The following is a 23,263-nucleotide window of genomic DNA, read 5'->3' as shown; positions in this document are numbered from 1 at the left end:
CCCTGGACAAGGAGTCCTTTATTCTACATACCCCCATCTTGGGCTCCAGCCTCCTGGAGCTTAGTTATGAATGTCCCCTCTCCTGCTGTCTCTCTCTCTGGCACAGGTCACCACACATCAGCACACATCAGCACACATCAGCACACACACACACACACACACACACACACACACACACACACACACACACACACACACACACACACACACACACACACACACACACACACACACACACACGGGTAGCAGAAGTATCTAAGTTGAGCTTCTATCTTAGGGAGCCACACACTCCTCAAAACCCTGTGTTAATAGGCTGTCAGGGAGGCAGTTGGATCTCAGAGTTCCAAGGGTCTGGGATCTAACGGTGATAATTCTAATGAAACTCTCCCACCCGGCCAGGAAAGCTGATTTCCAATGAGAATTACTGTGGAGAAGCCCAACTGTCTCTCTTGGACAATGGATCCTGTCACTTGTTTGTATATCCATTGATATGTAATTGGGCAAAGAACAGACCTTTCCTTGTGATACAGTTTTGTTCCATCCAGAAGAGGACAGATGAAAAGGCCAGTACTTCGGTCCCAGGGTGGCTCTTTAAGGAGAAAGCACAGGGTGGTGATGGGCCTGAGGACTGAAAAACTTAGGAGAAGAAGGGAAAATGGTCTGGGAGCTTTCCATTCCCCTGTCTCACATCAGTGCTAGTGTTTGTTAGCCTTTATGAAGCTGGGATGTTGAGATCATTAGTCACCAGCTTTCCAGGTCCAGAAAAGGGGTGGCCCTTTCTAACCATCCTATTCCTTATTACTAACTAGTGGCTTGAAAGAACAGCTATTTCTTACTGTGTTTCCATGAGTTGGGAGTCTAGGTGTGGTTTTGCTAAGTCCTTTGCCGTGGGTATTAGAGGTTGTGATCAAGGCTGCATTCCTTTTTGGAGTTCAGGCTCCTTTTCCAAGCTCATGTGATTGATTGTTGGCTTATGGCTTTATGACTGACACTCCAAGTCCTTACTCTGTGGCCCTCCATAGGTGGTTTGTTCATGGCAGGTTACTTTTCAAGGCCATCAAAATGTCTCTGTCAAATCCATAAGATGGAGTCTTAATGCTAATTATGTGATCCCGGTGGTGATTTCCTGCCACCTTTGCCATATTCTAACAATTGGAACCAAGACACAGGTGGTGCCCACACTCCGTGGGATTTAAACAAGGGTGTGAGGGATTGGGGGCAGCCATCTTAGTATGTGTTGCCACAGCAAGAGCTTTACAAATCTCATTTGTCTCCAAAGAACTTGAGGAAAAGATGACAGAAGAAGCCACAGACTTGGATGAAGATGCATCAAGGGAGGCAGAAGACCTGGGGCCTCTTGACAGTAGTAAGGGTGCCACCCGTCCCCTCAACATCTCAGCTCCTCCTCCGCCCTGCATGGGGGACATGGTGCCAACGGCGCAGCCAGAGCTGTGCAGGGGTAGGGAAGGTGAGGGATTCTGTCGCACCTCCTGTGGTGGTCATCTTAATCCCATACTTGTGCCATCTTTGTTTCAGGAACCTTCCAACAAGTCACGACCCTCCTGGACATCATGGATACTGAGCCATCAAAGACAGACACAGTTGGCGCTGGCCTTGACATGCGGAAGACGCTCGCCTCGGTGATCATCACAGAGAAGGCCACCACCGAGCCCTCTGTGGTGATGTATGCTCTCATCCACTGTCTGCAGATGCCCAAGGTAAGACCACTTCACCATGGATGCCCTCCTCTGCGGCAGCCACCTTTGGCTGCCTGTGTGTCCACACGCCGTTCAGCCCACATTTGTGCCCAGCACAGACAGTGCGAAGGGGCAGAGCTGAGAGCCGATTGGAGCTGAGGCTTTCACATGTTCAAGATTTGCCATCATCTTAGACAGTGAGTTTGGGAGCCACCTGGTTGAGACCTGAACTCTGGATTGGCTGATGCCTTAGTCTACTCAGTCTGCCATGCACAGCACCAGAGAATACTTGGCCTAAATAACAGGAAGACATCTCCTGATGTGGGAGCCCAGATATCTGTGATGAAGGTGCTAGCAGATCTGGTTTCTGCCGAGGCTCTCATCCTGGCTTGCAGAGTTGGAGCATGCACACAGAGAGAGCACTCTTCTGTAGATGCTCCAGATGGCCAGACTTCATCAACCCTTCCTCTGGAAGCCACCAGGGGTCGCTCTTGACAACTGCCAAGTCAGTTTTTCTCGTAACCATGCATCTTCCTCTTTTCCCTACCTCCCTCCTTTTCTTCTTCCCTCCTTTGAATTCCTTCCTTCTTTCTGATTACATATAATGATGATGATTATGATAATGATGATGATGATGATGATGATGATGATGATGATGATGATGATGATGATGATGATAGCAATGCACATTTTGCTTTATGTCCACATTGCATAAAGATCAAATTGGGCAAACTCATCACCTTAACTTTTTATCATTTCTTTGTGAAGAGTATATTCAAAATCCCCTCTTGGCTATCTTGAGATTCACAGTGCACTGTTGTTAATTATAGTCACCCCACTGTCCATGAGAGCATCACAACGTGCTCCTCTTCTAGACCTGCCATACTGTACCCACTGATCAACTTCTCCCCTCCCTTCCTTATTCTCTCCAGGCTTGGGTAAACACCACTGCACTCTCATTTCCATGAGATCAACATCTTTAGATTCCACTTAGGAGTGAGACTGTGTGTGTGTGTGTGTGTGTGTGTGTGTGTGTGTGTGTGTGTGTGTGTGTGTGTGTGTGTGCACGCTGGTACTGGGATTTGAACTCAGATCCTCAACTCTCTCACACCAGCTTGAGCTGATACTGCTCTACCACTTGAGCCATGCCTCCAGTTCAGAATTTTGCTGGTTAATTGGAGACAGATATTCGCAGACATTCCTGCCTGGGCTGCTTTGAACCACACTGCTCCAAGTCTCAACCTTCTAGGTGGTTAGGATTACAGGTGTGAGTCACTGGCACCCTGGCTGTACTTTTCCATTTTCAGATAGCTTAATGTCCTCTATGTCCATTCATGCTGGCACAAGTGACAGAATTTCATCCTTTTAGGTCTGAATAAAGATTCCATAATATATATACTTTCAACACTATATTTTCTATGATATATTCTTATATATATCATACTTTATCCACTCATCTAGTGATGGGCATATCCATGGATGATTGCGTATCTTGGATATCCTAAATATACTCTCTCATATTTACTGAAGATCACTTTGATCACAATTATCCTATTATACTTTTCCTGGGTATTTTTATAAGGTGCTTTTAAAGTGTGGAGCATACATTCTCAATGGGATGGTATTGCTCTCCCAAACCGGCCAAACTTGGTTTTTAGGCAATGAAGAAAATTTCAATTTTCATATTGAAAATATAGATATGTATACAAGCCATTAAACATACACATGCTATTAATGTACATATGCCATGAATGCTTCATTGGGAAGCAGCTCTGTTGGGCAGTTACACTGATAGTGGTAAATGTTCAGAAGCCCTGGTCTAAAGCTGGGTAGATGTCTTTCGTTTTTATCCAGGAATGGCTGGAGTTTTACCACTCTTATTTGTTTTCTCAAGACTACTCTACTGGTTTTCACCAGGAGATCTTAAAAACTTGAGTGAAGTCTTCCCTTCTTTTTAAAACATTTTTTTTTGGAATTCTTCCCTTCTTGAGGTCTCCAAAATTGCTAAGATTTCTGGATGTCTACTACCCAAGCAGCAGGCGTGTCTCTAACAGGCTTTTCAGGCATTGTCCTCATGTATAAAGTCACCTTCATTAACAGTGGCTTGTCTACTGGAAAGGCAAAGTTAGAAAAATTGTGGTTTGAGGCCACCTCAAGACATCATCTCAAAGTAAGTCAGGTTGCACACAACCGTGTTCCACATCCATGAGAGGCATAGGTAGGAGGAGTGAGGTTCAAGGTTTGAAACACAAAGAACAAAAGGGCTAGAGTACCTACCCAGAAACTGTAAAGTCTTGAGTTCAAACCCTGGTACAGCCAAAAAAGTTTTAAAAAGTGGCTTTGTCACTGGGCACCAGTGGCTCATGCCTGTAATCCTACTTACTTAGGAGGCTGAGATCTGAGGATCACTGTTCAAAGCCAGCCCTGAAAGTCTATGAGACTCTTACCTCCAGTTAACCACCAGAAAACCGGAAGTGGTGCTGTGGCTCAAGTGGTAGAGCACTACTAGCCTTGAGCTGAAGAGCTCAGGGACAGCGCCCAGGCCCAGAGTTCAAGCCCTATGAAGTGGCATTGTCATGCTTAATTGAATGAAGACATTCTGTCTGGTCTTAGGTGCACAAGTCATCTCATCTACCCCAGGGCTTATACCAGCATCGTCACTATTGCTCATGTAGGAATCAAAAGAGAGGAAGGGGGCTGAGGAGTGGCTCAGCTGGTAGAGTTCCAGCCTAGCAATCAGTTGGCACTGTACCACCCAGAAAACACACAGTACTTCCCCCAAAATAATTCCAAAAGAGAGGAAAACATTTCTTGTCTCAGATGCTCCATCACCAGAGCAAAACAGGGCAAGACTACCTCCTGGGGCTCTCAAGAGAGCTAGTATTCCTTGTGTAGAGGACTTTGTATGGACCATCCAAAACCTGCCTTAACATTCACTGAAACAGATAAGTTTGCAAGCATAGTGACAGCCTCTTGGATGAGTGGGAAGGGAGTGAGAGAAGATGGAAGAGACTTGGTAGTTGGAGGATGATGTCTCCTCTGTTCAGATGGGGAGAGAAGTGTCAGGAAGAGAAGGGTGCTGGGGGAAGATGGGGTACAGAAGAGGAGTGTCAGGAAGAGGAGGTGGACTACTGGTGCTGGGGGAAGATGACATACAGGAAGAGGAGGTGGACTCTCAGTGCTGGGGCATGAAAGGGGTCATCCCTGACCCAGCAGCCCAGCCAGGAGTCTCCCACCTGCCATGTTTGTTCTAGATCTCCACCCAACGCAAAATCAACATCTACAACATCCTCCAGGCCATCATCCAGCAGGAGGGAGAGCTGGAGGAGCACTGTGTGCAAAGGCTTGTCACCATTGCCTCCAAGGAGATGAGGGAGAGCCCCGAGGTGCCAGGGTCTGGGCTCCATAGCGCCTCCCCCCCCCCCCGTGGTCTGGCGTGGGAGGTCTGGGGCCCTGAGTGGTAACCTTATGACACTGGAGCAGGTTGAGCCCAAGGGAACCAGGAGGGTGGAAGGGAGTGGGGTTGGGGCTTCATGAAGGCCCAGCCAGTGGTGGTGCCTCTCCTGTCCCCTTCAGATGGACAACTACGTGCAAGCAGAGGTGGCCAGCGACACTCTGGTGGCTCTGTCCCGAAACCACTTCAGCTTGGTCATGTACGAGCTGCAGCACAACCTCAGGCCCCTTGACCTTGCTGACGAGTTTGTCATCATCACCTTGGCCAAGCTGGCTAACGGCAATGGTAGGGCTCTGAGGCCTGGGCCTGGTTCCTGGTCCCTTCAGCCCAGCGGAAAGCTCTCTCCTGGTCTCTGTTCTTTAGTCCCTGCTTATCTCTAACTGCCTCCCCCACCCCCTTGCTTTCCATTTCTCTTCTTTCTTCGTTTGATATTCTTTGTCTCCATGTGCCTCTGTCTCTCACTTTTCCCTCCTCTTTCCCTCTCTCTCTTCTCTCCCTTTGCCTGCATTGTCTTCTGTCTTCTCCTCTCCGTTTTCTTTTTCTTTCCTTCCTCTGTCCTTTTCTCCTGGTTCACAAACTAATCTCCTTCATGTGGACCTTGTGGTAGGCGTTGAGCCACAACATTGGATAAAACATGCATGGTCTCTGTCTTCAGGATAAGAAACAAGCCAGGAAGTAGATGTGTTTGCACGATGACAGAGAAGAGCTGCGTGGCTATGTGAGCTCAGGCTGTTTGAGGAACCCTGTCCCAGTGGGGCTCTGAGTGAGGACACCATATTTCAGGGGAGAGATGGAAGGTGACAGGAAGATGACTCTGTGAAGAGCAGGACAGGGGAGAATACTTCTTACAAAGGCTGAGGCAGAAATGACCTTAGTTCTCTGAAGCATGGAGAGGTCACTGTGCCTGGAAGTGGGGACCGCAGGGGGTTAGAGGTATTGGATGAGGGGGAGATTTACAAAGGGTCTGGGTCCCCAATAAAGTCTGAGATTTACTTGAGGTTATTCAAGAGGTAGTGAAAGATTCTGAGCTGCAGATATGTGATGACATTTAGACTCCAAATGGAAAACCATTCTAGATGTTGATGGAGGGGTGGGTGGAGAAGGTTGGGAGGTGATGGACTGCATCCTAACAGACCATCACAAGAGGAGACTACCCCAAGTCAAAAGTACTTTGCCTCCACCACTCGAAGCACTACGCCTTAGCAACACTGCGCAAGGGAGGACTGTGGGCCCGCCTGGGGAGGCCCCATGACAGAGAGGGGGGCACCTGTTACCCTAGACTAGCAATGCTCAAAAGCAGAAGTATGGTTTCTATGGAAGGTGTCTTGTTTGCAGCATGGTAAAGTCTAATCCCCAAAAAGCCAAGGCACCACCAGTATGTCCCTGCCCAGGGAAGAGAAGAGACCTTAGGATGAGGCTGGTGTACTGGGAGAAGGGAAAAGATGCCAGAGGCAGGGTTCCAGCCAGGGGGGAGGGGAATGGACATTCTATCACCATCACATATACACCTCTGCGTATATGGTTTTATACATATTCTAAGGTGGGAGAGAGGTGGAGCTGGTGTTCAGCATGAGTGGAAAGGACAGGCAGAGAGCGGCCTCCTGTGTGTTGGGTCTGCCACAGGCTCCCTTCTTCCTAATCTGTGACTCCTTTCTGTGTGCTGTCTCCAGCTAGCCTCTTGTCTTCTCTGTCTTCCCACCAGCTATTATCCACTTGAGAGCCAGGGTCTACGGGTGTCCCTGGAGGCGGATACTCTGTGAGCTCCTAGTTGGAGCCTTGTTCTCTTTCCACACCTGCCTGCCCCTTCCCTGTGGCTCTCTGTGTTCTCCTTTCTTTGGCCTCTCTTGGCCTATTCTCTCCTGTCCTTTTGCTCCCTGTACCTCTTCTCCTGGTTGTCCTGTCTTCTTTTGCTCTGCCTCTAATTCTAGTTCATTCTTTTTACATGTGCGCTTGCCGTAGTTTCCTGTGTCTCAGCCAGGACAAAGCCTTCTCTGGCTCTGGGCTGTCGGGATGCAGGCAGCAGGGTTGTCCTCTCTGCTTTCTCCTGTCTCCTCGTGCCCTCCCCTTCCTCTACAGTGTTTGAGTTCATGCCGTACATGGGCATCACCCTGGCGACCCTGTTCACGATGCTAAGACTTGCCAATGAAGCCAAGATGCGACAGGTGATCTGCAGTGGTGCGTGTCCCGTGTGGACCTGGACTCTCCCGGGTGCTGGAGGGGGAGAAAGGGAAACGGAGCAGGAAGAAGGGTTGTTGAACAAGAGGTGTGCTGTCATTTGTTCCTGTACTTGTGCTCACTCTCCTACTTCACTTTGGCATGTGAGCAGCGCACGTAGGGGCAGGTGGCTGAGACGTGGGTGCTTGTGAGAAGATTGGGGCTGTCACTGACTCTGGGTAGCTCAGACTACTGAAGAATTTCAGGAGACCAGAGAAGGGTGACGGGATGTTTGAAGGAGAGGATGGCAGTCAGGGAAAATGTCTCTTTTGGAGGCTTGACTTGGAGTAGGTATTTGATGCTATTTAAATCAGATAACTTGGCCCAGAGATTTGATTGCTTCACTTCGTTGCAGGCTGAGAAAATCCAGTGTTCACAAAGGGCGGGGGTGGTGGTGGTGGTGGTGGTGGTCAGGGTGCCTGCTGCCATTCAAACTCGAAACCCCAGGCTGTGGTCAGGAATCACCCGACAAGCCCCGCCCCTGACCCCAAGTCCTAAAGGGGAGCAGGGGCCTAATCACATGGGGTGCTCAGTATTGACAAGGCTGCTCCATGTTGGGGAATGACTCTCAGCAGAGAAGGGCCAGAGGAGTAGTCTCCACAAGCATGGGAGGTCAAGGGGAGGGCTTGGCTCTTGAGTCCCATCTGTTCCCTCTCCCCCTCCCCCCCCCCCACTGGCAGCCATGGAGACCTTCTGTGAGACAGTGCAGTTTTATCTGCGCCACCTGGAGGACAGCCTGTACCCCGTGATGACCGAGGAGCAGTTTGCTGTCAAGGTCTTCCCCATGTATCGCTACTTTGTGACCGTGTGGCTGAAGCACTCCCAGCCCGAGGTGAGCTGATGCGCCCCGCTCTGGAGCCGTGCTTCCCTCCAGGGCACTCCCCAGACTGTGGGGCTGGGAGAGGTCGGGGGCCGGCCCTCATGGCTGGGACCTTGGAGAAGTCCTGGACTTGTGGATGCCTAAGCGGTGTGGTCACGGGAGGCTGGTGTGAGCCGGACCTCGATAAAGGCAGCAGGAAGGCATTAGGTATGCGCAGTGAACCTCTGAACACCTGCTCCAGAGCTGGGCCTGCTCCAGGATCTCCCCGACCGGGCTGTTTCCACACCCACCACTTGAAAGAGAAGTTTCCTAGTGAAATAAAACAAGCAAACTGGGGCACAAAGAGGTTAACCACTTGTCTACTGTCATTTGGTTATAGGTGGGACTCCAGCCAGGTAGTTTGGTCACTCCCCAGCACTGTGGGGCTCCGGGGCAGGGCCTGGACTCTGACTGTTGGGATCTGTGGGTGTGGCTGAGACCGCTGGTTCTGCGGGGCTCTGGGACCCCACTTCCTATGGCAGGTGAAGCTGGGGGTCATCAAGTCCCTGAGGCCCATGCTGACCCTCCTCCTGCCCAACGACGACCTGCGGGAGCAGGTCTACGACTACATCCCCGTGCTGCTGGCCGAGTACCAGGGCGGCCTGGAGGCCCTTTTCATCACCCAGGTGAGGGCCTGGAAACTCAGGAAACGCGGGGCTGTCATCTGGGTAGAAGGACATGCAGTGGTTATGATATCCTGTCAGCAGACTCAACGTCTGTACCCTGGGAGGGGCCAAGAGCCCTGGCCCTTGCTGGGTATGTGGGAAACTAACTCTGTCATTCCCAGTGTGGGGGGGGGGACCAGAGGGGCCTGAAGGTCCTTGTGTTGGTTTCTTATGACAGCCACAGCTAAGAGCTACCATAGTCTAAAGATCCTTAGCTGATAAGGGCACATGCGAGGTATAGGCATTGCAGGGTTCCAAGAGGGGTTATGGCCTGGGCTAGTGGACACTGGAAGAGGTCATGGGTCTACAAGAGGTCATGGGTCTACATGAGGTCATGGGTCTACATGAGGTCATGGGTCTACAGTGCAGGGCCCTGCACTGTAAAAGCAAGGAACAGAAAGGAGTGTAACAGATTTATGGGACCACCGGTGGATCACTTTGACTAAGGAATGGGACTCATTCCAAAGGACTAGGAGAGGAGGTGGAAGGGGCCTTGAATGCCATGCTAGGTGGCCCTGCACAGTGCTTCACACATTCACTTTATAGAAATCACCCAGGGCTGGTGGGAGTACGGGGCCCAGGAGGTATAGATAGGGCTCAGTCCATGCTTCTTATCAGTTCCGGGGGACACTGGCACCACCAACTCAGTGACCTACTGAGCAGTAAGGGTCTAGAGTTGGACCCTGAGTGGGTAAAAGGTTGCATGCGACCCTCTGTCCATCGTTGTAGGTACTGAGGCAGATTCTAGAAATGGCAGTTACCACCAATACTCCTATCCCGCAAATGCAGCTACACCCCGTGTTCACAGAATTACACATGCAGGTAAGGCCAGCAAGCCCGGCTGGCACTGGCATCTTCAGGGTGTGTCAGCAGGAAGCAGCTGTGGGGAGGGACTGGGCCCCTGGCTCACTCATCCCTCCTGCAACCTGCTGGGCGTCGTGGGGCTGGGCTGTGGGGGTCGTCGGGCGTCCTGCCCTCGGGTCCTTGGTTTCTTGTGAACTGCCCCTCCTCCATCCCCACTCTGCAGGTGTGCAACAAGGCCCCAGCCCAGCATCAGTTCAGTAGCCAGAACCTGATGGAGATCGTGCACTGCTTCATAGCCCTCGGTGAGGCTCCCCCACAGGGCTCAGCTCTGTGCGGGGCCCAGGGGAGTCCCAGGCCCTCTGAGCTGAGCCCCGGGCTGGGGGCTGTTGTCCTGTGCTGGCTGGGGCCCCAGTGGGCATGACCACAGCGCTCCTTCTACCCTGCAGCTCGCTCCTACCCCAAGGAACTGATGAAGTTCTTCTTCAGTCAGATGGAGATGAGCAAGGAGGCCATCCGCGTGGGGACGCTGAATCTGATCAGAGCAGTGGTGAGCGCGGACGGTGAGCATAGGAGGGATGGGCAGGGTGGGCAGGGTGGGGCAAGGGGAGCTGGGCCTTACTTGTACACGGGCCACTGCCATTTCCTCTTCTGTAAACAAGGATGGAGGCCAGGCTGCCAGGCCCCTTGGTTATAAAACATTTTCTAGCCTTGAGCCCAACCTGCCAGGTTGCCCCATCTGGAGTCACAGCTGCTCCATGGAGTCTGACTTTCAAACCTGAATCCTGCTGTGGGCCTCTAACGCTAAATCAAAGCTGGAGATGAGGCCTAACCTGGCTGAGCAGATGTGCGGCCCTGGGCCCCTGAGTACACCCTGACCCTAGCCCCTGTCCTTTCCGTGTGCTGGCCACAGCATCAACTCCTTTGCTGCCCACAGCCCCTCTGCGGGGGAGGCACAGGTGCTCTCACAGCTCGCAGGGGGGGAAACGGAAGCGTGGAGGGGCTTGGTAATTCATGTGAGGTCACACAGCTGGGGTGAGGTGGAGCCAGGGTTCCACCCCTGGCAGACTGTGTGCCCCCAAGCGCTATGCCGAGCCATGGGAAATCGGTGCAGAGCTTTAGCTCCTCAGCGTGGACCCCGTCCCCAGGGTGGTCACCCGAGGCCGATGAGGTGCATGCCAAGCAGTGGCCAAGACAATAAGGTGTAGAAATGATGCCCTCTGGGCTCAAGAGCAGGGTGCTACTGTGGATCCCAGGAGAGGGTTGTGCCGGGGAGAGGCTGGCCAGCAAGGATCCTAAAAAACTACCCCTGAGCTTGTGGGATGTTGAAGGGTCCTGATGTGGGGTGCAAAGACTTGCCACCCTAAGCTGCAGCCCTCCAGGTCGGCCTTCCTCTTTCAGAGCCCAAAATGAATATCAAGACCATCTACCTGGCCATCCGGGTGGTGAAGAGCATCCTCTCCGACAGCCGCTCCAAGGTAATGGGCCAAGGACTCCATCAGGGGCACCAGCTCTGTAGGGCAGAGGCTTTTGGAAGAAGCCTGGCTTCCACATGCAGCCTTACTAGGGACAGAGGGGAGCAAGGCCCATAAGAGCCAAGGTTCCTCCCAGGAATGTCGTTCTTGCTAAGGGCCTGGAGTCTTCAGGTTGCTCCTTTGGGTCCACCTTGCTTCAGTGATAACTGCTTGCTGTATGGGGCTGGTGTAAGGTCTTCAATGAAAGTGAGAAAGGTCACACACACACACACACACACACACACACTCAATGAAAGTGAGAAAGGTCACACACACACACACACACACACACACACACACAAACACACACACAGGAGAAAAGGCCCCAATCACAGACCCTATGCCACTACAGGCAGCTTGGAGTTTCCAGAGCACTGAGCAAAGAATACTTCTCAGTTCAGGCTCTGGCCAAAGGCCCAGAAGCAGAGTACAGGTGGGCTCACAGCAGGGTGTTTCCTAGGAAAGATGATGGCAAACAGAGTGGTCCCTAGAGCCCCCTCCAGCTCAGAGAACCTCAAATTGCTGGTGTCTCATGTCTAAGCCTTGGGCTTTCGGGGCTGAGTCCCTGCGGAAGGGCTGACCTCACCAGCAAGTCCATGTTTCTGCCCCTCAGGTGAGGATGGCGATTCTGCGCATCATTGGCCAGCTGGCTCTGTCTGGGTACCAGGAGAAGATCAAAGGCTGGGGTCTGAAATACGTGTCTGTGCAGCTGACCTTATCCACCTACAAACTGGTGAGTGGTCCCTACGTGAGGTGCAGCTGGGCTCTGGAAGTTTCCAAAGCACTGAGCAAAGAATACTACTCAGTGCACTTGCATTTGGATCTATGTAGGCACATAGGACATAGGCACAAGGACACAGAGACCCTGCAGGTCAAGATGTCTTAGGTTTCCAGGCAGGAGGCCTAAGCATAGCTCCGAGCATCCTGGTTCCCAGGATCTGGGCAGGGAGCCTCCTGGGCAGTGAGGACACCAACCCCGCCAGTCCTCCAGTGGGGACGCTTCGATTCTGCCTTCCAGACAAATCACCGGGAGTGCTTTTATCAGAGGGAATTGGAGGAGAAGATGGTCCATAAGGTTACCATGGAGACCGTGAAGATCATAACCTCTTCTGTCAGTGGCATGACCAATGTGAGTGAGTCCACTCCCCGCCCAGCGGTCAGCACAGCAGAGCCTACAGCTCCATTGCCCATGGAAGCAGAGGAGCCAAGAATTCCCTACCCAGAATCCTTTACTTCCCCTTCACCTGTTCCTTTTCCCTGCCTGGGGCAGGGAAACTCTTGACTGAGTTCTTTCCTTCCAAACCCGGTTCTACAACTTGGTCCTTAGGAGGAACCTACTCTGTTTCTCCAGAAGCTATGACAGTGCTCAGCACACAGTAGGCCTCAATATATATTACTTGATTTATGTATTCATATTTTAAAGACCTTTAATTCAAGTGTGTATGTGCACATGTGTGTAAGATAATATCCAGCAAGTTCCTACTACATGAAAGGCATGAAGGTATGCACTAGGAAAACTCATTGTGATCACCAGGATTTCATAGGTTATAGGAGAAACAAATATGTAGACTTTTAATTGCAGTGAATAGTGATAAAATACAAGACAGGAAAAATTTTTCACAAGAGGATCAAAGAGGAAATGAGTATCAACTAAGTGAGGCCACAGTTGGATGCATCCTGTATAGAGACAGCTTACTTTTATTAAAGAAATAATGAGATTAATAGTAATGGATACAGTCTCTGACCTATGTGTAGCAGGTATGTGACATGCATAATCTCATTTAACTGTATGGTAGGTTCTCTAATTACCCTGATTTTACAGAAGAAGAAAGTAAGAGTTGGTAAACAGTAAAGCCAGGATAAAAATGTGCTTCATAACTCACTGTGTGCCTCTCCAGCAGAACCCAGGCAAAAGAAGACATCCTGGTGACTAGAACAGATCACATTATCTCACTTATTATTGGTAATACAGGAGCCTCATCCTAAATTCCCAAAAGTAGGAGTAAGCTGAAGGTGACCTCGATTAGCTAGGGGTGTTTATTACTCCAGGAACGGGGACCCAAGAATCTGTATCCGTCAGGGCTCCCCCAGAGAAACAGGACCAACAGAAGGCAACGCATTTATATGATGGACTTGACTCAGGCCGGGCTGAGCTGGCAAGTGTGAAGCAAGCAGGTCAGGATGGCAGGCTGGAGTTGCAGGCTGGAAGGGAAGCTGCAGTCTGGTGGCAGAATTCCTTCTTTCTCAGTCTTGTGTTCCTAAGACCTTTCAGCTGCCTGGATGGGACCACTTCCTAAGGAAGATCTCCTTTCTGGAGCATGGACTTTCCATCATGGCAGTGCTATTTGATGCCAATTGATGTTTGATTATTGGATGGCTAGGTTCTCTTATCCAGCTAAGTTGATAAATCTGACTGGCTCAGCTGTCATGTATATCTAGGTCACTTGCCCAGCATGCAGTTCCAAAGGACTTGGCGGGGGGGGGGGGGGGGAACTGGATGAGAGGATATAATGGGCACAGGGTTGGTCTGAGGCTCATGGGGACATGGATTGGGCAGAGTGCATGACAGGATGGCTGGGTGGCGGCCACCAGATGCCAGGCTTAACAGGAGAGTCTGTGGAAAGCTGGCATAGGACAACTCTGGGGGTGTTGGGTGGAGCTGCACTGAGGATAGAGCCTGACTGATTGGAGGCTGTGGGACATGCTATCTTGGACACCCTTTTCCCATCCCTGCCTCAGGAGTTCTGGGTGAGGCTCCTGTGCTACATCATGGAGACAGACTACACCGAGGCCTTGACCCCCATCTGCATCAGCCTCACCAACCTGGCAGAGCACCAGCTCCAGGAAAAGGAGGAAGAGGCCAATGGAGCCAGCAAGAACAAGCGTGGTGGGCAGCATCCCTGTGCTTGCTGGTGGGATTGGGCAGGTGGGATGGCTCCTTGTTACTCCTCTCCATTGCTTCCCCAAACCTCCCTCTCTCCAGGAATCACCCACAGTCTACTTTGCCATGTGTAAGGGGGTGCTAAAATCCTACAGACTTCCTCCCAGAAGCTTGTTCTTCCTCTTCCATACCCCAGCCCACATCCTGGCCTGGTCTCCTGCCCTAATGAGCTCCTGACATGGTCTTTATCATCCAGACTTTCTGAGGCAACTAGAGGGACTATAGGTGTCCCAACCAATTCCTGTGAAAATCAACCCCACAATGTGGGCACAGGCTCTCAAGTGCATGTCACCTATAGCCTATCACTGCAGTATCCACCCTCCTCCCCTTTCTTCTGTCCTTTCCCACTTCTAGTTCCAAGATGGCTGCTCTCACGGACCTGGGGAGGAGTCCCCAGCAGGGCTTGGCTGAGAGTGGAGGTGATGTAGGGTTGTTAGTGTCCAGGGATGGATGTGTTTGATCTGAGAGGACTCGTGGCCCCCTAAGGTCCTTCTTGTGGCCCTCACACCCCTGACCCCAGTCCTGATTCCCACACTTGCAGTTTCTCAGGCATAACCCTTCCCTTGCCCGTCAACTCAAGCTCGGTGAGTTTGCCTTTCAAAGGCTCATTGGCTTCCAGAACCTGCAGAGAAGGGTAGCGGGAAGCTGGGGCAGAGGCCAGAGGTCCCTGTAGGAGAATCATCACTTTAAGTCCTGGCATCTACTACAAAATAGGCATGGCCTGAGAAGGCATCCTCTAAACCCAGCCCATTAGCATGACCCTCCCTCTTGCTGGGAGAAGTCAGAGACCACGACGGTGGTCTTTTTAGGGATCGTACTTTTTAGGGATCCCCTGTGCTGACCACTCAGCCTTCATTCTGGGACGTGGGGGGCAGGGCAGCGCAGTCATGCTGGGAGAGCGTTATGTTCCCCTTACCATGGGGTCCTCAGGGGACACAGGGCTTGCCCTGGTGTGGGCTGGGCAGCCTTAGCTGAGGCTGCATCTCCTTCCTCAGTGGAGCTGCCTGCGCCTCAGAAGCTGCTGGCCCGTCTGCTGGTGAGTGGCTGACTTGTCCCTGCCCTGTCCTCATGAAGCCATGCCCCGTGGCACCTCTCCATTGAGTTCCTCATTCCCAGGGCCCCAGAGGGAGGCAGGAGCCAGGTGCATTGAAGGAGCAGGACACTGTCAGGAGAGTGTCCCAGGTATCCACTGTCTATCTTGGGGAGCTATGGCCAGCAGCACTTGTGTTCAGACATTAGGACTCAGACACAACCCTCCCCCAAATTCTTTTGTCCAAGGCACCCTAAGGATACTGCCAGTGGCCTGCTTGCCCCTAAGAGGTATTCTGTTCCCACTAGTGTCCTAGAGGCACTAAATTAACGCTTCATGGAGGCTTGGAGTGTAGGAGGCCAGACCTGGGCTCTCTGCAGGAGCTTCTTCATTGGTGGGCTATGAGTGAGGACCCCAGGTTCAAATATCCCTTTACAGTGAGGACTGGGAGCAGGGAGCCCCACCCTGCCGCACTGCTGTCCTGTGCCCTTCAGGTGCTGATGTCCTCACCCTACAAAGGGGAGGGCCGCGGCATAGCCATGCTCAGCCTCCTGAGGACGCTGAGCCAGAGCATTGCGCCTGCCATGGCGGACATGTGGGAGGCGGAGATCCCACTGCTGGTCCAGTACCTGGAAGGTGAGGTGCTCACTCGGTGAGCCTCCTGAGCATTCGCTGTGTGCCTCAAGCAACAGAAGCCTCAGCTCCTGGTGGTCCCATCAAATGGTCCTGAGGATTTGATGAGCAGCTTGGGGAGGCGGGGTGGGGGAATGGATGGTGCATACAATGGGCTCATCCATGGAGGGCCCCAGATGCCAGACCAAGGAGGCTGAGCCAGAGTGGGCCGAGGAGGAGAGCATGCCGTGAGACCATGTGTGTGCTCCTGCAGAACACACCGAGTACACCTGGAATCAGAAGGCCTGGGAGGACAAGCTAATTCAGGTAAAGGAATGAGCAGTTGTCTGAGACCAGGATGGGGGACAAAAAGAGAACAAATGGGAGAGTCTTTTGATGGGGCTGACATGTTTAGAATCCCCTAGAATACATGTTTTCTTTCTATCCAAAAAACCCCACAAAAACTTGACAAGTATGGAGTCTATCGCTCTATCAACAAGGAAAAATGGTGAGAACCAAATACCAGGAAAAATAGCAAGGGCTGTACCTCACCCACCACACCGAAGTCTCAGTTATTCCCTATACTCTCAGAGCCAGAATGTCAGTGCTAGATTGGGGCTCTAGAGAGAGAATGCTCTAGAGAGGATTACACAACATCCCCTCACCTCCAGTGTCTTCTATCTCCTTAGTTTCTGAGAAACTCCCTTAAGAAGACCCGAGGGACCAACTGGAGCCTTCGCCTGAGCAAAGAGCTCAACAACCAGATCGAGACCTTCAGCAGCCCCTCTCTGGAAAAGGTTCGTCCCACAGGACCAGGGAGTGCCGGTGGGGAGGGGATCTCAGGCACGGGAGGCAGACGTGATGGTAGTGTCAGCTGGGCCTGTGGCTGTTGTACAGGGGCATGTGAGGAGAAATAGATGGTTTAGTCCAGTGAGTTTTAGTTTATTTATCCTTCAGTTCCTGGTTCATGATTACCTCTGTATATTTATTTGTAAAAAATGTTATTCTTTTAAGTGTTGACTATTATTTAAAGAAAAATTTTAAAAAACTTAAAAAAATTGAAGGAGAGAAATCTAAATCCATGTTCATGGATTGGAGGCAATCCAATATCTATATATTCAATGTTGCTGTCATTATAGTCCCAACGGCCCCCACCATTGACAATCTGATCCCAAAAATCATAGAAGAATATAAGAGAGCCAGAATAGATAATGAAATTATGAGAAAGAACAAAGTTGGAGGACTCACACATCCCATTTCAAGACTTCTTACAGAGCTTCCGTAAAAAAGACAGTGTGATACTAACCTGAGAGTAGATATCTAGATTGATAGAATACAATTGAAGTCCAGAAATAAGATAGCATCTAGAATAAACTGATTTTCAGTAAGGATGCTCAGACAATTCAAATAGGAAAGAAAAATCTTTTCAAAAGCAGAGCTAAAACAATCACATAATAAGGATGAATTTAGAACCCAGTTTCACACAGTACACACATTCATCAAAATAGATAATGGGACTGAATATAAAAGCTAAAAGTGTAAATATCTTAGTAGAAAATATAGTCACGAGTCTTCATGGCTGAGTTAGGTAAAGCCTTTTCAGGCTTAAAAACACACACACGATGAGAGAGAAAAAAATAGATTAAACTGAATTATCACAAAAATTGTCTTGTGCTGAAAATAATAGCAACTGTATAGTGAAAAGATGATCCACTGAATGGAAGAAAATATTGACAAACCATATATTTGGGTCCAGTAGTGGGCCTGAGCTCTGGGCCTGGGCACTGTCCCTCAGCTTTTCAGCTCAAGGCTAGTGCTCTACCACCTGAGCCACAGCGCCACTTCCGGCTTTTTTCTTTATGTGGTGCTGGGGAATCGAACCCAGGGCCTCAAGCATGCAAGGCAAGCGCTCTACCACTGAGCCACCTTCTCAGCCCCGGCAAACCATATATTTGATACACACATATTGCAGCTCATTAATAAAGGCAAACCAATTAAAATGGACAATGATGCACAAATAGCCATAAAATATATGAATAGATGTTTGTAATCATTATTATTAAGGGAATGTAAATCACTAACAGAATAATGAAATAGGACAGCACATCCACCAGTTAGGTATAATAAAAAGATAATAAACAGTGTTGTCAATGATGCAGAGAAACTGGAGCTTTTATATACCGCTGGTAGGAATGTAAAAGTGTGAATTGGCTTTGGCAATAATTTGGTATTTCCTAAATATGTTAAGTACGTATCACTCTATTATCTAGCAATCTTACTTCTTCTTATACGTGGCCATGGAAACGAAAAAAACTATTTGCACATGAAAACTTGTATGTTAACATTCCTACCTTCATTATTAAACAAAAAAGTAAAAAACAATTCAATTGTCTTATTAGTGGACATATAGGGAAACAATGGTAGAATAGTCATGCAGTGGAATAGTTTCAGCCATAAAAAGAAACGAAATAGGGGCTGGGAAGGTGGCTCAGTGGTAGAGCACTTGCCTTGCATGCCTGAGGCCCTGGGTTCTATTCTTCAGCACCACATAAGCAAAAAGAAAAAAGCTAGACGTGGTGCTGTGGCTCAAGTGGTAGAGCGCTAGCCTTGAGCTGAAGAGCTGAGGGACAGCCCCCAGGCCCAGAGTTCAGGCCCCACGACTGGACCCAAAAAAAAAAAAAAAAGAAAAAAAAGAAAAGAAATATCAATACATACAGCATCTTACATGAACCATGAAAACATTATGTCCTAAATAAAAGAAGTCAGACATAATAAAAAAAATAACATGTGTTATATAACTCCCTTTACATGAGAAATGTCTGAGACAGATAAATCCACGAAGACACAAAGTAAACTGTTGTTGAAGGGAATGTGCCATAATTGTAAATGGGTACGGGGTTTCTTTATGTTGTTGTTGTTGTTGTTGGTCATGAGGCTTGAACTCTGGGCATGGGCGCTGTCCCTGTGCTCTTCAGCTCAAGGCAAGTACTCTACCGCTTGAGCCACAGCACCACTTCTGGTTTTCTAGTGGTTTATTAGAGATAAGAGTCTCACAAACTTTCCTGCCTGGGCTGGCTTTGAATTGTGATCCTCAGATCTCAGCCTCCTGAATAGCTAGGATGACAGATGTGAGCCACCAGCGCCCGGCGGTATGGGGTTTCTTTAAGAGGATGATAAAGTGTTCTCAACTTAGACTGTGATGATGGTCACGCAGCTCTAAATACACCATTGGAATTTTGTGCTTTGGATGGATGAGTCTTATGGCATATGAACTGTATCTCAATAATGATTTTTACACACTTCAATAGAAGTTTAGATTTTCTATGGGTGTCAACAAAAATTACTCCTATTAATACATACATGGTAGCTAAGCATGTGAAAATGACAGATAGTAAAGGGTGTCCTACAGATATCTTCACAGTTAAGCCCATAGACTTGTAGGTATACGCTTTTATCGCATGTTAATTTGTGTTGTATTTGAAGGGAAATTGTAGTTAGCATCCAATGAGCACACCAACCACATTAAAATAATTCATGTTTGGAAGTGGTGCTGTAGCTCAAGTGGTAGAGCGCTAGCCTTGAGCTGAAGAGCCAAGGGACTGCGCCCAGGCCCAGAGTTCAAGCCCCACGGCTGACAACAAAAAAAATTCATGTTTAAGATCAACACACAAAAAATTCCCTGTGGCTCAAATAACTTGAAAAGTCTTGATTAGCTGCTTTAACAGAGGCATCCCATTTAGACCCTCACCATCTCTTTGTCTCTTATGCTGGTACCCTTCATGTTGGCTAGGTGGTGGCACCCAGATTGTTATCTTAATAGACCAGCCATTTCCAAAATTAAAATGCAAAGATGATTATATTCCCTGTGTGCAAAATAGTAATAAAATGGAAAAAGTTCCCACTCAAAGTAGCAACACAATGGAACATATGTAAGCAGATAAAATGTGGAGCATATGAAAGACATGGAGTCAACCTAAGAACAAAGCATTGTAAGGAGTGCAAAGAAGTGGAAAGTGAGTCTGAGGGCTAAAGAGGTAGCTCAGGGGTAGAGTGTAGGACTATCATGTGTGAGGCCCCGAGCTCCATTCCTAGGACTGCAGAGAAAGAGGCAAGGATAAACTCTTGGAAAAATAAGCAATCTCTTGTTCTTCCATGGAAAGTCTCAGTGGGTACATGAATCCATGTGCTTCAGATTGATTTCTGACATGGTTTTCTCCTTCAAGGCATGTTTGTGGAATCGTGACACATTACTTCAAGGAGTGTTTGTAGAATGGTTATAGTTTTATGGGACTTGACCAGATTATTTCCAAGTTCATGAGTGAGAAAGTGAGAGAGAGAATATACTAAGAACATATGGAAAAAGAAGCACATTAATGAAGGATTTGTCCTAGAGCAGAGCAGTGTATGGAACAACTAGGGAGGGGGAAGGAGGAAAGGATAGAAGAAAGGAAATGGGAGATAAAAGGAGAAGAGAGGAGAGGGAATAAGAAAGGAGAGGAAAGAGAGGAGAAGAAAAGAAAAATAACTGCTTAATTTAAATCTTGCTTCTGGGGCTGGGAAGGTGGCTCAGTGGTAGAGTGCTTGCCTTGTATGCCTGAGGCCCTGGGTTTGATTCCTCAGCACCACATAAGCAAAAAGAAAAAAAAAGCCAGAAGTGGCGCTGTGACTCAAGTGGTAGAGCGCTAGCCTTGAGCTGAAGAGCTGAGGGACAGCGCCCAGGCCCAGAGTTCAGGCCCCACGACTGGATCCCCCCAAAAAAATTAAAAAAAATCTTGGTTCTTCTTTCTGCTTGTTTTCTCATCTCTAAATACAAACAAGTTATTGTGAGGATTTAATGAAACAACACATGGTTATATTAAATTTCCAAATATACAAATGAAGTTCTTACAAAAATGAATCCATTGGAAAAAATACATCCAAAAATTCAAAGAACTAGAATAGTTCATGAGAAATATGAGCAACATGGCTAATAATCAAAGATACAAAAAAATAGATAATATGCTATATCAGGGCAAAGGTAGAAAAATTGGTTTCTAAGGTTGTGGAAGGCAGTGTACATTGGTTCAACCTATGTAGTAGATAATTTGCTAAAATAACTGCTTGGCCATATATAGCCTGACTCCTCAGAATGACCTGAATATTTTTAATATAAAAATGTATATATTAAGAACAGAAGCAAAACTAAAAAGCAAAATCCAAACCCACCCCAAACAAAACAACCAGGAGGGATGGTAACATCCTACCAGTGCCCCTGGAGGATGTGACAGGAAAGCCTGAGCTCTTCTCTACTTCTCCAGGGCTTTCTGTACCGGGCCTTGGGCTTCACCTTGGCCATGGGCCTGGAGGCTGACAGGGTGGAGGTGCAGCTGTTGGAGCTGCTGTACAAGACAGACTATGGCAACGACTTTGACCGGGAGGTGAGAATGCCTGCAGTCCCCTCCTGTCCACCAGATCACTCTGGACCTGGGGGCAGGGCAGGGAGGGCAGGGGGCTTGGGGGAATGTACCTGCATACATGTGTACACATTAAGTATGCACATGAACATGAATGGGTTCGTGCATTTGTGTGTGTGTGTGTGTGTGTGTGTGTGTGTGTGTGTGTGTTTGTGTGTGTGCACCTGTGTGTGGGATCCCCTCCTGACTCTGCCCTCATCTAGCTGGGTCTTCCTGCAGGGTGTGATCCTGTGCTTTGGCCTGTGTGCCCGGGGTCAGGTGAAGACGGTGCTCAATGTGCTCCATGAGTTTGAGGAGAAGATCCAGGAGTCAGAACAGTCCTGGCAGATCAGTGCCTGGCGGGTAAGATCCCTTCAGTCCACAGCTGGGTCTCAGGACCTCTGACTGTAGCACTTGGTTCACAGATGAGCAAAATTCTTGCTAGGCTTCAATGAGAAATTCCCACTGTCTGTCTCTTGCCACCAATATGACTGAGATTAGAATCCTCTTCCAGAGTTTTTGCTGTTGGGTTATCTGATAAACAGATTGGGCCTTCCCAGGAGCCAGATAAATAAATAAATAAATAAATAAATAAATAAATAAATAAATAAATAAATATATATATGTATACACACACATATATATACACACATATATATATATTATATCTATTATATATATATATATATATATATATATATATATATATATATATATATATATATATATATATTGCCAGAATCTTAGCATCTGGGAACTCAGGGTGGGTTCCTCACACCAGCAGGGTATACTTTAGCCCAATGGGAGTCAAACACCCTGTATGGCTGCTGTCCATGCATCTTCCTTTGCTGGTGGTTGATTGGAGGTCCACATTCCCACCATTTATAGGGTATAACAAGGAAGCTTGTCCAGACATAGAGGCTGGTCAGTTGAGAACTCAAACTTGGCTACCTTCTCTGGGATCTACCCTTCCTTGTCCCAGTGGATGGTCCAATAGGCTGGCTGAATCCTCAATGAGAAACCAGATGGAGTCACCAATGCCTCTGTCCTTGGCCTTGATCTCAGACCCTTGCCCTGGCCTCTGGATATTTGAATAGAGAGGATTGAGAGTTTGTCGAGCTTTGCTTCACAGCAGCACATGAGGCCTGAATGGTCACTCAAGGCCTAGCTCCTTGGGTATTTGCTGATGGCCTCTTCCAACTCAGATTGTTCAGTGGCTACACACTCCCTGAAAGCAAGGCCAACGCCATTGGTTCTCACTGGAACTCTAGGATTTGACCTTGAGCTGGTGAAGGTCTGAAGGTAGACTCTGCTTGAGGGTATGCACATGAACCTTCTGTTCACTTCTGATGGCTGGTTTGGGCACATGTCACTGGATTGAAGCCTCCCGGGGATTGCGGGGGGTCCTCATGTATCTGGCTCACTATTTCCTGCCCAATATCTCATATGAGAAAATGAATGAGTATTTCTGTTCCCAGAGAGCAGTCAGTTGAAGTCCTTCTCATCATTGGACAGCCACTTTGGTCATGTGACCAGATACCATCCTACCTGCAGCCAAGGTGGTGCCTGCCCCGTGTCAGGGCTGGGCAACACCTGCCCCTTCAGAAGCTCTCCCTTCTCTCAATGGCTTGCAGAAGGACCACCCCTGGAAGCGGGAGAATGTGAAGAGTGCCCTCATGGTGATGTACAGCTGCGTGTCCTCTTACTGCCACCCCCAGATGCTCCTCACCCACGTGGACAGCCCCATCACTGCCAAGATCGTCCATCACTACTCTAGCAGCTGCCAGGTAGCCCAGATCTGATGTCAGAGGGAGGTGCTGTCCTTGAGCCAGGCAGCAGAGAGTCTCCCTGTGTCCCTCACTGGATGCCCCATCCAGGAAATTCCTATCTGGCCAGCGTTTGGAAAGTCTATTGCCCATTACAGAGCTGCCCCCTGTGCTTTTGTGGCATGCTGGGGAGGTGGGGAATGCCATCCCCTGAATGCGGGGTCCTCAAAGTCTCTGTGTAGGCCCCACCTCTTCCAAGACTCCTCTATTCCCTCTCA

The 23,263-nt window shown here is 49.1% G+C and overlaps 1 protein-coding gene across 6 annotated transcripts in view; it reads left to right on the top strand.

Annotated features, from left to right (window-relative positions):
- Mroh2a (maestro heat like repeat family member 2A) overlaps positions 1-23,263 on the top strand; it is a 44,424-nt gene that overhangs the window by 992 nt on the left and 20,169 nt on the right. For 3 of the 6 annotated variants that reach the window (XM_070012063.1, XM_070011975.1, XM_070012267.1), the window contains exons 2-23: positions 400-563; positions 1,280-1,366; positions 1,537-1,718; positions 4,952-5,083; positions 5,274-5,436; positions 7,228-7,326; positions 8,046-8,197; positions 8,707-8,850; positions 9,619-9,711; positions 9,917-9,995; positions 10,140-10,253; positions 11,092-11,168; positions 11,818-11,937; positions 12,223-12,333; positions 13,944-14,130; positions 15,141-15,181; positions 15,670-15,811; positions 16,062-16,114; positions 16,477-16,584; positions 21,085-21,204; positions 21,460-21,582; positions 22,854-23,006. In XM_070012063.1, the coding sequence (XP_069868164.1) occupies positions 1,294-1,366; positions 1,537-1,718; positions 4,952-5,083; positions 5,274-5,436; positions 7,228-7,326; positions 8,046-8,197; positions 8,707-8,850; positions 9,619-9,711; positions 9,917-9,995; positions 10,140-10,253; positions 11,092-11,168; positions 11,818-11,937; positions 12,223-12,333; positions 13,944-14,130; positions 15,141-15,181; positions 15,670-15,811; positions 16,062-16,114; positions 16,477-16,584; positions 21,085-21,204; positions 21,460-21,582; positions 22,854-23,006 (2,466 nt within the window). In that variant the 5' untranslated portion in view covers positions 400-563; positions 1,280-1,293. The remainder of the gene's footprint in view (positions 1-399; positions 564-1,279; positions 1,367-1,536; positions 1,719-4,951; positions 5,084-5,273; positions 5,437-7,227; positions 7,327-8,045; positions 8,198-8,706; positions 8,851-9,618; positions 9,712-9,916; positions 9,996-10,139; positions 10,254-11,091; positions 11,169-11,817; positions 11,938-12,222; positions 12,334-13,943; positions 14,131-15,140; positions 15,182-15,669; positions 15,812-16,061; positions 16,115-16,476; positions 16,585-21,084; positions 21,205-21,459; positions 21,583-22,853; positions 23,007-23,263) is intronic. The other 3 variants (XM_070012192.1, XM_070012134.1, XM_070012021.1) reach the window with 3 other exon arrangements.

This window comes from Dipodomys merriami, unplaced genomic scaffold (assembly GCF_024711535.1).
Source record: "Dipodomys merriami isolate MVZ:Mamm:240054 unplaced genomic scaffold, mDipMer1.0.p SCAF_1, whole genome shotgun sequence".
Taxonomy (NCBI): domain Eukaryota; kingdom Metazoa; phylum Chordata; class Mammalia; order Rodentia; family Heteromyidae; genus Dipodomys; species Dipodomys merriami.
Note: the sequence above shows the minus strand (reverse complement) of the source record. Positions and strands in the feature narration are given on the sequence as shown.